This window comes from Phocoena sinus, chromosome 14 (assembly GCF_008692025.1).
Source record: "Phocoena sinus isolate mPhoSin1 chromosome 14, mPhoSin1.pri, whole genome shotgun sequence".
NCBI classification, from domain to species: Eukaryota; Metazoa; Chordata; class Mammalia; order Artiodactyla; family Phocoenidae; genus Phocoena; species Phocoena sinus.
In genome coordinates, this window is record NC_045776.1 from 20,970,715 (window position 1) to 20,984,900 (window position 14,186).

The 14,186-nt window shown below is 40.1% G+C and overlaps 1 protein-coding gene across 1 annotated transcript in view; it reads right to left on the minus strand.

Annotated features, from left to right (window-relative positions):
* DCC (DCC netrin 1 receptor) overlaps window positions 1-14,186 on the minus strand; it is a 774,287-nt gene that overhangs the window by 373,118 nt on the left and 386,983 nt on the right. The window contains exon 9 of the mRNA XM_032654035.1: window positions 3,696-3,850. Coding sequence (XP_032509926.1) covers window positions 3,696-3,850 — 155 coding nt within the window. The remainder of the gene's footprint in view (window positions 1-3,695; window positions 3,851-14,186) is intronic.

Consider the following 14,186-nt stretch of genomic DNA (forward strand, 5'->3'; position numbering starts at 1 on the left):
TAAAACTCCTCAGCAAATCCTCCCTGGTTGGTACACATAGTTTTCGAGGGCAGGAGCCTGCTGTGTTCCCCTTTGCCTGGCAAAGCAATAAAGCTTTTCTTTTCTACTTTGCCCAAAACTCTGTCTCCGAGATTCGATCTGGCACCGGTACACAGAGGCTGAGCTCTTGGCATCATATGCCTTGGCCGTCACAAGTAATGGGCTCATAAACCAATCTGTGATTCAGACTTTTAATATTTCATTTAACAAATTCTTACAGGTTTCCTTACTTGTTTTGTTGCTGTTACATATTTAAAGTATTTGCTTCCTCAGGAAGCTTCTGAGAGCCCTAAGTGCTGTTACTTCATTACACACATATGCTTTCTTAACCTGTCAGACAGCGTAGAATAGTATTAGGAACACACTGGGTGTTCATTAAACACACTTGTAAGTTGAATTATGCTATTGTTTTCACTTTATAAAGGTTAAGGCCATATGTGTAATACAAATAATCACAGACTTATCTTTTTGATTAGTTATACTAAAAATGTTGTATCATGAGTAACATTTTTAATGAAATGAGGCGTTATTATTAGTCAGTATACAAATAAAAAAGACTTTCTTGTCCCTTGGCTTGGAAATGTCCCTTGGTTTTTAAAAATGTGAATTAAAAAAATGCTGGGGGCTTCCCTGGTGGCACAGTGGTTGAGAGTCCGCCTGCCGATGCAGGGGACACGGGTTCGTGCCCCGGTCCGGGAAGATCCCACATGCCGCGGAGCGGCTGGGCCCGTAAGCCTGCACGTCCGGAGCCTGTGCTCCGCAACGGGAGAGGCCACAGCAGTGAGAGGCCCGTGTACAGAGAAAAAAAAAAAAAAAAAAAATGCTGGATATTGATTTTCAAACTGGATACTTAAAAATAATGGTATTAATAGAAGAAAAATAATGTTGCTCAGTCCTAGAAGTGAAACTGACTGTGTAGAATTTTCATCAGAAATGTAATGTAATCATAGCCAGTCAGCCTTGAAAAGTACACTAAAACAATTCCAGGGATAACAGTTGGATTAGGAAGTGAAGAATTCAGACGATCCATAGAAATTGGATCTTCTGAAAATGAACATTCTTTTAAAGTTTAAGTTCTGCCATGAGAAAATTGAACAAGATTTTTTTACAGAATTTTTTATGGGTTTTTCAACTATCAGTCTGTATACAACATGGCATATACCATTTTCAAAAATATATATTTTGACTTAATTTGTTTTTATTCAAGTTTATTGATTAAAATACCAAATATTCATAAAAGTTATTGATTCTGTATATATACGATCTGTGAAAAGTCATTGAAGAGGGGCTTCCCTGGTGGCGCAGTGGTTGAGAATCTGCCTGCCAATGCAGGGGACACGGGTTTGAGCCCTGGTCTGGGAAGATCCCACATGCCGCAGAGCAACTAGGCCCGTGAGCCACAACTACTGAGCCTGGGCGTCTGGAGCCTGTGCTCCACAACAAGAGAGGCCGCGATAGTGAAAGGCCCGCGCACCGCGATGAAGAGTGGCCCCCGCTTGCCGCAAGCAGAGAAAGCCCTCGCACAGAAACGAAGACCCAACACAGCCAAAAATAAATAAATAAATTAATTAATTTTTAAAAAAGTCAATGAAGAAATTGATGACTCAAATTACATGTGAACATAGTCACTGCACAGTGGAAATCAGCATTATCTCATGATTTCAATCCAAACAACAACAAAACGTTCTTAAGAAGAGAAACCTGGAAGTCGGACCAGCTTTGTGGGCATACGACTAACGAAGCTGCACAAGATCCCACGCTTAGGAAGGTCCCGTGTGGAGCATGGCTTAATGCTCTACTGTAGCTTCTGGGTCCTGCAAATTATTTAGCCTGTCCTGCCTGGGAGGCTGAATTTTTTTTTTTTAACATCTTTATTGGACTGTAATTGCTTTACAATCGTATGTTAGTTTCTGCTTTATAACAAAGTCAATCAGTTATACATATACATATATCCCCATATGTCTTCCCTCTTGCGCCTCCCTCCCTCCCACCCTCCCTATCCCACTCCTCTAGGTGGTCACAAAACACGGAGCTGATCTCCCTGTGCCATGAGGCTGCTTCCCACTAGTTATCTATTTTACATTTGGTAGTGTATATATGTCCATATATACACTGCCACTCTCTCACTTTGTCCCAGCTTACCCTTCCTCCTCCCCGTGTCCTCAAGTCCATTCTCTAGTACATCTGCGTCTTTATTCCCGTCTTGCCCCTAGTTTCTTCAGAACCACTCTTTTTGTTTTGTTTTTTAGATTCCATATATATTTGTTAGCATACGGTATTTGTTTTTCTCTTTGTGACTTACTTCATTCTGTATGACAGACTCTAAGTCCATCCACCTCACTACAAATAACTCAATTTCGTTTCTTTTTATGTGATCTGAAACCTGTACCTTACTATGTCCTTAAAGATGCTATGTGAGGTTTTATTTCTATGAGGCAAATATCTCTAAGACTTGTCCAGCTTAGTCATATCCCCACCCCCAACAAATACTTTATTGCAATTTGTCCTCATCTGGTCTTTGTAGCCTTGGCTGAGTGGAAGAAGGAAGGGAGATTCTGCCCAGTATGCAGAGCATCATACCAGCTGCCAGACTACGTCTCAGTTACTCTTCTTCAACATATTGATTTCAAATCCTTAAGAACTGACCTAGTCCAAAGATTATCTTCTCATATGTACCAATGAAAATCTTTCTGGTTTCTACTTCACCTTCTTCCAAAAGCACGTGAGGTGATTTTGAAGTTAAATATAGTTTTAAATAAAATGATTGGGAATACAGAGAAAATAGCATCATTCAAAAAAAAAAAGCAAAAAACAGGAGTAGATGAAACTAGGTGTCTAAATCTCTAAATAATGTCGTTTGTTACAAGTAGTCCTTCATGTCATTTAGATGTTAGATTACAATTATTTTAAAACTCTAAACCAAATAAAGCTGGCAGACTACTCACCAGTAATAACCTTTCCAAATAAATTAGAAGTTTAGTAGAAAAATCAAAATTTTGTAAGATACAGAAATATTTTTCAAATGTGCAGTTTGGGGGCTGTTCCTTTATAAAAGTAGAAATCACTAAATTACAACTTGGTCCAATAACATTCAGCTGCATTACTTTGTGATCATGGAGCTTAATATAGGGATTTATGTTAAAGGACAATGAGATTGCCCAATAGAGATTTTCTCTTTACATTTCTTAAATCTAGATTCACTTTTGGAAGCTTCTTAAGGGCATTCAGTGCATGAGTAAGTTCTTGAATAATCCCTGTATTGAGAAGTCCTATGCCATTTTTCTTCTCCTTTGATGTTATACTTTTTATAGACAAACTTAGAAAAATCTGAAAAAATCAATGCAGGAGGCTGAAACCCAATGTTGATGATGAAGTACTGGCGGGTAGAGTCAGTCACTTACTTGGGAGTGAATATGTAGACTGTGCGGATGGACCAGGCCTTGATAGCTGTTAATTTGTCATTATGGAGATCTGGCCAAAGTGGGAAGGCCATTTTGTTAAAGTTATCTTACGTTTAAAAACCCTCGGGTTAAACATGTTGCTTCAGAAATATTCCTTCCATTCCGTCACCTCAATAAATTACTATGAAAGGATTCAAAGATATTGCCAACGAAAACAAATACTTTCTAAATTTGCCCTTCCTGTCTCATACTCACACTCAGGCTGAGTGGCCACCTTGATGGGCTGAGAGCTCTCCCCTGGTCCCCACTCGTTGTAGGCCACGACTCGGAAGGTGTACATGGCTTCTGGCTTCAGGTTTCCCACAGTAAACTGAAGGGACCCAGGCTGGGATGTATTCACTGCTCGTTCCCTAGGAAATAAAAGTTGCAGGGAAAGATTATTCCCACATGAATACTTTTAGCCACAGCCTTTACTTAATAATGAGCAAGAGAGGCACTTCCCTGGTGGCACAGTGGTTAAGAATCCGCCTGCCAATGCAGGGGACACAGTTTCGATCCCTGGTCCAGGAAGATCCCACATGCCCCGGAGCAACTAAGCCCTTGAGCCACAACTACTGAAGGCCATGTGCCTAGAGCCCGTGCTCTGCAATGAGAGAAGCCACCGCAATGAGAAGCCATCGCACCACAATGAGAAGCCTGCGCACCGCAACGAAGAGTAGTCCCCGTTCTCCGCAGCTAGAGAAAGCCCGCGCACAGCAACGAAGACTCAACGCAGCCAAAAATAAATAAATAAAATAATAATAATGAGCAACAGCAGTAAGGTAGGCCAAAAGGTTGCTTACTCATTTCCTGTTGACTCTGCATGTAAGGCAAGACCTCGAAGACTTACTATGGGATGTAAACTGACTGGAAGAGCCTATAAATAAATGTTGCAGGGTTTCTGGGGAGTTCAAGTTTATGTCATTCCCATGAACCTTGCATACTAAAGTCTTTTCCCTTGACACTTTACAATTTAGTCTCAAAACTCATAACAAAGAGCTAGTAAAATAAGAAGAAGCCTATGGAACGTAGGCAGGAAGATGCGTTTTGTAAACATTCAGCTAATGACAGAAATCAGGGTTTTGATTATTCCACAAGCCAGTCTTTGTCAGTACCGTCAACAAATGCATTTATGCATTTTCCTTCATTGTAGGAAAGGAAAAGGCAGATGCCAAGTGTCGATGTGTACAGAGCTTGAGGTCCTGTGGTTATGTTAAGTGCAACTTAGAGAAAGAAGTAGATGCCCTTCCTCATGAGGAGAAAGTGGAACACGTGTCTACTTGCCTTTTCTTCAAGCCACATCTACATGTGTCCAATTCATTTTCCAATTAAAAACTTCCTCAGAGGCTCCAAACAAATGAATTAACCTGCTGATCATGGTGAGATTTACAGTTCATATTAAGAGAAGACAAATCCTATGGATATGGATGCTGACATATAAGAACCAGGAACTCCTAAAGTATGCTTTAAAGGACATACATGATTCTAGACATTTATATCCTCATTGGTCTCATAAAATTGAACGTGAAGAAAGAGCTCCTTCTAGCCACTTAACTGTTTCTTAAGGTTTCTACATCTAGATGATATTTCTTGCATCTCAAAAAACACCCTGTATGAATCTGGATATAGCCCAAGGTTTAGGTATCCCTTTACAATTTGCTGCAAGGCTGAATTGTGACTTACAGTGAGGGAGGGATGTCGGTGGGATTTAATAGTGACCTATCGTAAGAAACATCAGATAGGGCTCCCATGTACCACACATCACACTGATCTATTCTACCAAACTAAGATTATTCAGGCCAATGCATTGCTTTTTAAAAGAAAACCCTCATAATCAGATTGTATGCCTTGTGGATGTAGACAGTTTTGCATATTATTTTCTTTCAGCAGAATTTTTATATGCATTGCCTCTCCTTTTATATAAATAGGATGGTTTTATTATCATTATTTTATAGATGTAAAAGTGAGATTTAAAGAAACAACATTTTTTTTAAAGGACTCACAGTTAATGAATACTGTCGTTAAGAATGAAATTTGGGATTTCATCCTCTAGATCCAGTATTGGTATCGTTAAACAGTAGGGGAAAACAAGGGGGCTATTTGGATCATGGGCACTTTGAGCTCCTAAAGGGAAAGAAGAGACACCTGGGCATTCAGAAACCACTGGGAGAATGAGTGTAATTATCATCTGCTATAAGTCATTTCAGGATGTATTTTCTAAACCTTCAAGCAACGTATTTGTTACCGAAAGTCAGATCTGCGTACCAAACTCCTTGAGTATCTGTAAGGAAGGACAGCTTTCATAACTGACTTTATTCTTATAACTATTGAATAATTTAGATGAAATAGCTGTGTTCTAGGACATGCTGGCATAACCCCTTGAAAAGGCATTCTTCAAAGGAAAAAGAGGTAAGAACATCTGGGCATGTCCAGGTAAGAATGTCTAAGATCATATAATAGAAACATTACTCACATATAAAAGGGGATGCTGTATTTTATTACAAGGAAGGGAGTTTTAGGTTCTTATAATCTCCAGCAGCCTCCAAAAATATCCCAGATTACCAATGGTCATGAAAAAAAATTATATTCATTGATATGGACAACTGATACTTCCTCAGCGTTAAGAGTACGAACAAAGCATCTTTAGAAAACACTTCCATGGTAGTGATCTCAGCCCTTCCTCCAACCAGACGCTAGCACTGCCCTAGATTTACCACTAGTTTCTTCAATGTGGGCTCTTAATGGTTTTAAACAACAATTTAACCTAAACATTTCCACGTTATGCGCCAATTTTCAGAAATCTGCTTATCCTATCAAACTGAGGTCACATCAAAATGCTATGTAGACTACAGAGTGGATTCAAGAGTTTTAAGCCTGGGGTGGTTGTCTTGGCTTCCTCATTAACTTAGATTTCTCAAGTGCAAATTGGTGCTATAAAAATGTTTACCTCATAAGAGTTTCTAGAGAATTCAGTAAGATGCTGTATGTGAACCACATAAAGCAGCAGGCATGAGACCTGGTACTCAGGGAGCCTTCCATATGTGACAGTTATTACTGCTATTATTTCTATTATTATAACAAAATACCACCACAACCTCATAGAAATAAGGGTTCTTGAGTTCAAGAAGAGGGCCTTTCCTCAATCTGAAGACATTAATGAGGTACAATCATGAAGAAAAGGACATAAATATTGATATTTTCTGTCAGATCAATTTTGTTTACAGAGATAAGTCAAATCAAAAAAGTAGTCATATTCACAGACACAGAGAATAGACTTGTGGTTGTCAACGGTGGGGTGAGGGGAAGAAATGGATTGGGAGTTTGAGATTAACCGATGCAAACTATTGTATATAGAATAGATAAACAACAAGGTCCTACTGTATAGCACAGGGAACTATATTCAATATTCTGTGATAAACCATAATGGAAAAGAATGTATATATATGTACAACAATCACTTTGCTGTACAGCAGAAATTAGCACAAGACTGTAAATCAACTATACTTCAATAAAAAAGTATAGTCATAACTAGAGGCATTGAACAAGTTTCAGTAATGAAACTGGTAATATTTTTAAAAGGGAAGAGGCTTTGCTGACCGCAACGGAGAAGGAATAGGTGTGCTCCGAGTTCCACAGCATAGTTGGACAGCCCCATGATATCTGATGCCCACACTGGTGTCTGGGCTTCGTTGCTGTTGTCTTGGCTTCCTCATTAACTTATCTGGGCCTCAGATTTCTCAGGTGCAAGCTCTGATGCTTTCTTGGGTCCTACTGGGGCAACATCAAACGTGATACCAATGCATTCTAAGACATGGCATTTACTGCCATGTCACCCTTCACAGATTTCCTCAAAGATTCGCAGGTGGCTTTTGATCACCCCATTTGTTCTTTAATAGCTGAAAACAAATCAGCGCAAATCATTTCCCAACAAGTAAGTAAAATCCAAATTTGGAAGGGTAGTTTGTTACTCTTGTTTCTCTGGTTCCACAATAGGGCAATGCCAGCCATGTAAAGTAAACGCTCCTTAATCTCTGTGTTTAGACAGTTAGTAATTAGGATTTTGTCTAGCTCACTCTAGCCCATGATCCTCTGTAAGTGGGCAGATACCACACTAGGTTCTGAAGAACAGAGAACAGTAGACGTCAGGACTTTGCCCAGTTACTGTGTTCGGGTGTCGCGACTGTCACCACCCCAACCACTCCTGGGAAAGCAGCAGGGGCCCAGGCTGCTTCTCCATGAAGTTCTCTCCTATAACTCTGAAGACATAATTTACCCCTCAAATCCGCAGAGCTTAGCGTCATGGTCTGTGTTGGTCGATGTACTGTCAGACAGAGCTTCATTACTCCATTTCTTTTCTCCTTGACTCTGAGTTGGCAGTGTGGGGTTCAGGCAAGTTCAAGATAAAGTTGACTGAAGTAAAGGCAGTAAATCACCTGGGCTTTCTAGAATCCATTCACTGCAAATTCATTCACTGAACATCCAAATAGAGAATCAATTATAAAGTGTGTCTCCTTCTGCTGGCTGAAAAAGATGTAGGCAGCTTGCTTTCTTTGACCTTTACATGGAGACCAAGAAGAGTGTGTTAGTAAGAAGCATCTCTTTCTTGTAAATTCTGGTTCTTGGTTGCTTTGGGTTACCTGGTTGAGGTTTCTTGGAAAATAACTACTGTGTTCTAAAAGCATACATTCTGACCCAGTAACAATACTTCTGCTGCTTTGCTGAGATGCGGCATTTTGTTTAAAGTCTTTGTCGATGCTGATACGTTTTGATTCAGGGAGTCAGACATGGTGGCATGGAATGCACCCTTGAGCAGTATGCATTGAAACCTAACTCTGGTTAGGCTATACTCTCCTGTGCTCGGACCTGGCCCCTGCTCTGGTTCCTACTTACAATGTATTACATTATAATAGCTTTTCCTAGCTTTTTGTCATTGGTCCTCCCACTTCTGTCTTCTGTTGACAGAGATACTCTTCTAACATACACCATCTGTCAACTCCATGCCCAAAACATCATGCTGGCTGCCATTCTATCATTAATACAATCTCCGCTCCTTGGGACAAGATTCAAAGACGTTCAAGATGTGGCCCAAACCTTTATGCACTCATCTGCAATGGGTCACTCAGCTCCACAACACCCTATCCATCCCTACCTTTGTCATTCTGACTTTCATTAATTTTGTTTTGCTTTATTTTATCTTGGAGTTACTTTCTCCTGACTCAGTTCCTTCTCAGTTTGGCAAAAGCTCATTCATCCTTCAAATCCGATTCAAATGAAATCTCCTGGCTGGAGCTTTCCTACCATCATGCCTTCTGATTCAAGCAGCATAAAATATTATCTCCTTTGTGCTTTTGTTGCTCTTGATTTACACGTCTTCTGCAGCCCATATCACGTTGTGTTGACAGACAGGTCTGTCTCTTTGACTCAACTGTGAACTATTTTAGAAGAGAAGTCATATTCCATTCATATTTTATTGACACTCAGTCTATATACCCACTGCAGGTAAAAAGAAAATGAATGCATAAATAAATGTTTAAAAAGAAAATGAATGCATAAATAAATGTAAAAATTTTAATAGACTAATTGGATAACATCTTCACATAGTGTGATCTCAGAAATGCTTAGAGAGCTGGGTTCTGTTCTGTGTTCCATCTCAGCTTACTCAGGTGGCCTTCAGATGCCACTCCACATTCCTGGGTCTCATTTTCATGATGTGAAGAGTGAGATCTACTAAAAGAAGTGTTTTTTTTTGTTTTTAATCTAATATTCTTCATTGGGAATAGAAAATTACGTGTGTGTGTGTGTGTGTGTGTGTGTGTGTGTGTGTGTGTGTATTAGCTGAATTCAGCCCTTCTGTATTTACAGTTCAGAAGTAAACACAGTTTACAGATTACGATGGTTCTGTTTCTTAGTGGATCATTTGTAACCTGTCTCCAGCATACATATTAAGAAAACACATATCCTCCTAAGGGCTAAGTATAGTGGGGCATTAACATTTAGTCACAGCTGTGAGCTGAGCAACAAACCCTGTCTTGATGTACCAAATGCCTAATTAGTTGCTTCAAGAAGGAAGAGTTCTATTAATGTTCCTTTGTAAGAAAGGACCTATGGTATTTTTGATGGAAAGATTTTTTAACATCTTTTGATCCACTCCACTTTCATTTTTCTTTCCTCAGTGAGAGCAAGAAGGGTGCAATGATGAGAAGATTTCAAAGCGGAAATATGCTGGTCACTGAAATAGGGCCCAAAGTGACAGCGGCAACAACCACCCAAATGCCACACCCTTTCTTACCCCAGAACCACAGACTTTGGAATCAGTGTTATCTTGAAGGGAAAGTAGGTTCAGAGGTGATCTACCCCAAGACAAAGCATGATGGGGGAACAGAGATCATCTTCTTGGTCAGAGGCATTTCCACTAAAGTTTGGTTAAAAATTGTTTTTACTTGAATTGTTTAAAACACACACACACACACACACACACACACATACGGTCTGAGGAACAGGCTTAAAAAATTTTTGCCTTAACATAATCTCTGTTGCCGCACCTAGGACACATCCAAAAGACTACTGCATCCAATAACTACTGCAACAACAAATAAAAAAGCTACCTTTTCATAGAAAAAGAAAAGTTTTGGATTCAAGTTATTTATTTTGTTTAGTTCCAGCCAATGCTCCCCTAATAAATATGAGTCAGTTCTGGGCCCTCTTCTCGTTTTGTTTTATGGGGATGGCCCATCTTCTCCTTCCCTAGCTGCTGTTATCATCTACATGGTGACAAATTCCTGATATGTTATCTCCAACCCAAACTTCTCCTCTGGGCTCCAGGTTCCTATTTTCAAGGCTCTGCCTGACATTCCAACTTGAATGTCGTAAAGGTATAGTCAAACACAACGTGTCCGAAACTGAATTTCCGACCTTCATTCTCAAACCTGGACCTTTTCCAGCATCCTAATTTCAGCAAATTGCCCCACCATCTGTCCATCTAAATAAGCTGAAACCTCTGAACTATGCTTGAAAACCCCCTCTGTCTCACCATTAATGACCAGTCTTGTAACTTGTTCTGTCCATTTTGCTTCCTAAATATTTCTAGATGTGTCACTGCTCCATCTCCACTGATACACTTAGTCTTGCCCACCTACTAAACACGACTGAACTGTTGCCAAGAAGACTATTCCCTTTCGATCGTTTCCCACACAGCTCTGGATACATTGTCAACTCACAAGTGAATAATGGGTTGTTCATTTACATGTGGAAACTGTCGATGACAGGTTTTATACGCATCAAGGCCATGGGAAAAATTAAACCACTCATTTTGAGGTAAAGAGGACAGGGTTTTACATTTTGCAGAGAAGCAGAGTGAGAGGAGGGCTGCCTCTGCCCTGCTTTAAGCCAGAGCCAGAAAGTGGCTGGATTCTGAGTCTTGTTCTCTTTCCATCACAACACACTCCCTTCATAACAAGCTTCATCTGCTGCCCGGTCCTCAACCGAGGAGCAGGGAAAGAATATGTAAACACCGTGTTGAAAACGTAACGCACGATGAATTCTAAAATGAATCCTCCACGGCAATCATGAAAAGCTGGTCTCTAATCCCAAGCAGTGAGCAGGGGTTTCCTGTGGTGGCACAAAACCAGGTAAAGTATACAGGGCTGCAAGCTGGAAGGCCCTGTCCAGTCTTTGTTCTGCCACAAAATAGGCGTGTGACCTTGAGCGAGTCAGGGGCTATCCTGGAGCCTTCCCTGCTTCATTTGCAAAAAGAAGATACCAGTCCCTTATCTGCCTAACTCACAGGGTTATTGTGAGGATTATACTGAATGATGCCTATGAAAGTGTTTTAATTCTCTCATCTGAACTCCCGCAGTACTTTATATGTACGTCTTTTAGAAAATATCTTTTACTTTGTGTGATATAGTAAAGAGATCACTGGACTAGAAACCTGCATTTAAATCCTGCTTCTAATATTTCCTAGTTGTGTAGCTTCTTAGGCAATGCTTTGTGGACATTCTCAATAGAGTCACACAAGCTCATTTGTAAAATAGAGATTATCATCCCTACCTTATCTGAGGATCAGATGGGCTAATGTTTGTGAAACTGATAAAGTTCTCTCTAAATATGAATTGGGAAATACCTGTATTTCACTGATTGTTCACTTCCAACCCACACCATAGTTAGCACGTGGCACTAAATAACAAAAAGTTGAGTGTTTTCAGTGTACCAGGCAATGAGCAAGTGTTTTAGGCACTTTTTCTTAACTTTGTTTAATATTCACCACAACATTCCATGTCAGGTACTATCAGTATTCCACAAGTGGAAATGAAGGCACCAATAATTGCCCCAAGGCCACACAGCTAGTAAAATTCTGAGCCAGGACTGCAACCCGGGCCGTTCAATTTCACAGCCCCAAAGCCTTAACCTTGTGAATACACTGAGTCACACTCCATACGTAATTTTAGATTATTGAATGGAAGGTATAACGTTCTATGCACACATAAAAAGTTTGCTACTGTGTTTTATATACAGTAGATAAATGATGCAAATTAACTTTGCCATTGAATCAGAAAATTATCAGAAAGAAGCCTACAGAAGAAATCCATGTCATAAGTCTGAAACTATCAAGAAAGCTTGGGGGCTTCCCTGGTGGCGCAGTGGTTGGGAGTCCGCCTGCCGATGCAGGAGACGCGTGTTCGTGCCCCAGTCCGGGAGGATCCTGCGTGCCGCGGAGCGGCTGGGCCCATGAGTCGTGGACGCTGGGCCTGCGCGTCTGGAGCCTGTGCTCCGCAACGGGATAGGCCACAGCAGTGAGAGGACCGCGTACCGCAAAAAAAGAAAAAAAAAAAAAGCTTGGTTTTCTTCTAGATTAATCCACTAACTGCTGGAAACAAGCAAGTATAGGGATTGAGAACACCTGTTTTGGAGTCAGGCCTGCATTCAATCCTGGTTCTACCTCTTGCTAGCTATATAACAGAGGTGTAAACCTCTTTAAGCCTCATCTGGATAATGTTTTGCTGTAAGGATGAAATAAGATAATTTATATAAGATGCTTAGCCTGGTATCTGGCACAGCGAGTACTCAATAAACGCTTGCTCTCATTCTGGAAACTTACTCTGTGGCCTTAGGGATGCAAATGACCCCTTCCCTTGGCATCAATCTCTAGATGTTTAAGTAGCAGGAAGTTGGGCTAGGATTCCGAAGATCACTTTCCATTCTAACGATTTTTAGGTACTAGTAGGAGACAGCTGGATATCTGCGAAGCAATTGCATCTCTGTGAATTCTGGCTTTCAGGTTCTAGAATTTATGCTGTCCTCTGACTTATGAAATGAAAGCTCCTGAGGGGCTGCTTAAAAAATGTTAACTGTGGCACTTGCATTATTGACACCATTAACCAGTCAGACAGATTAATGATAATCTGAGCTAGAGTAATTTGCCTGACAAAGCCATTGCAAATCTGAGGCAAATGTTAAATCCACTACCTTCTAAAAAGCTATTGTGTTAAGGGGCTAAATAAACCTATATGAGCAAAAAAGCATCACAGCTAATCGCTCAGAAACATATGGCATATATTCGTTCTAGCTGAGAGCCAGAAAACAGAAAATGAACAAAGATATTGGAATCAAATTTCAAAATCAACTTTTTGTTTCTCAACTGAAAAGTTTTTATTGAATTGCAGTCAGCTTTTCATCTTCCTCAGTAACACAATTTGCTTTACTGGTTGAGGAAAAATCTATTAAGACTATCACATTTGTCTCTCTGCCACTTTTATCATATCAGTTCCAATCAGTAAACGTCTATAGAAATCAGGAGACTAGACACTTGGATACGGAATTATAAATAAGATCTAGTCTCAATCATTGGGGAGAGAAACAAACATGTACTCAAACTAACACAAAACCAGATACAAGGTGCCACATGCTACAATAGGGATGTAATCAAAGTGAAGGGGGAGGATAAAGGAGAAACTGATGACTTCTGACCTGGAGGACCATGTAGAGTTTCACATGGTGATTGACATTTCAGTTGGAGCTTCAATTCAACAACTATTCTGTGAGTGTTTACTCTGGGTTAGGTACTGCTCTAGGTGCTGAGAATAGCTCAATGAATAAAAGTGATAAAAATATCCTTGCCCACATAATGCTTATTCTGGTGGCGAGAAAGGGGATTCAGGAAACAATAACTAAAACGTAATAACGCAGTGGTGAAAAATAAGAATAAAAAAGGATGCTGGGAATGCTAGCAGTCAGGTAAAACCTCCAAGAGAAAGTACCATTTCTGCAAAGACTTAATGAAAGCTAGAGAATGATCCATGTGGACGTCTGAGGGAAGGAACATTCTAGGCAGACTGAAGAACTAGTACAAAGGTCTTGAGAAAAAAGGATTCTTGGTATATATAGGAAATACAGAGAAGCCAGTGAGACTGGAGAGGAGTGAGCAAATAAGAAAACAGTAAACACAGTAAGTGATGAAGTTGGGAAGGTGAAAAGGGGTCAGATCAGGAAGGATTTCTGATTATTCTCTGAATGAGACAGGAAGTCATTGGAGGGTTTTGAAGATGAGAATTGACACAATCTAACTTGTGTTAACTCCAGGTTAACTCCAGCTGGTATGGTAAGAATAGACTTGAGAGGTTATAGCAATAGTTCACATGAGACCTGATCGTAGTAAAAAGGAGGTAAGAAGTGGTAGGATTCCATCTATGTTTTATTTTCATTTATTTA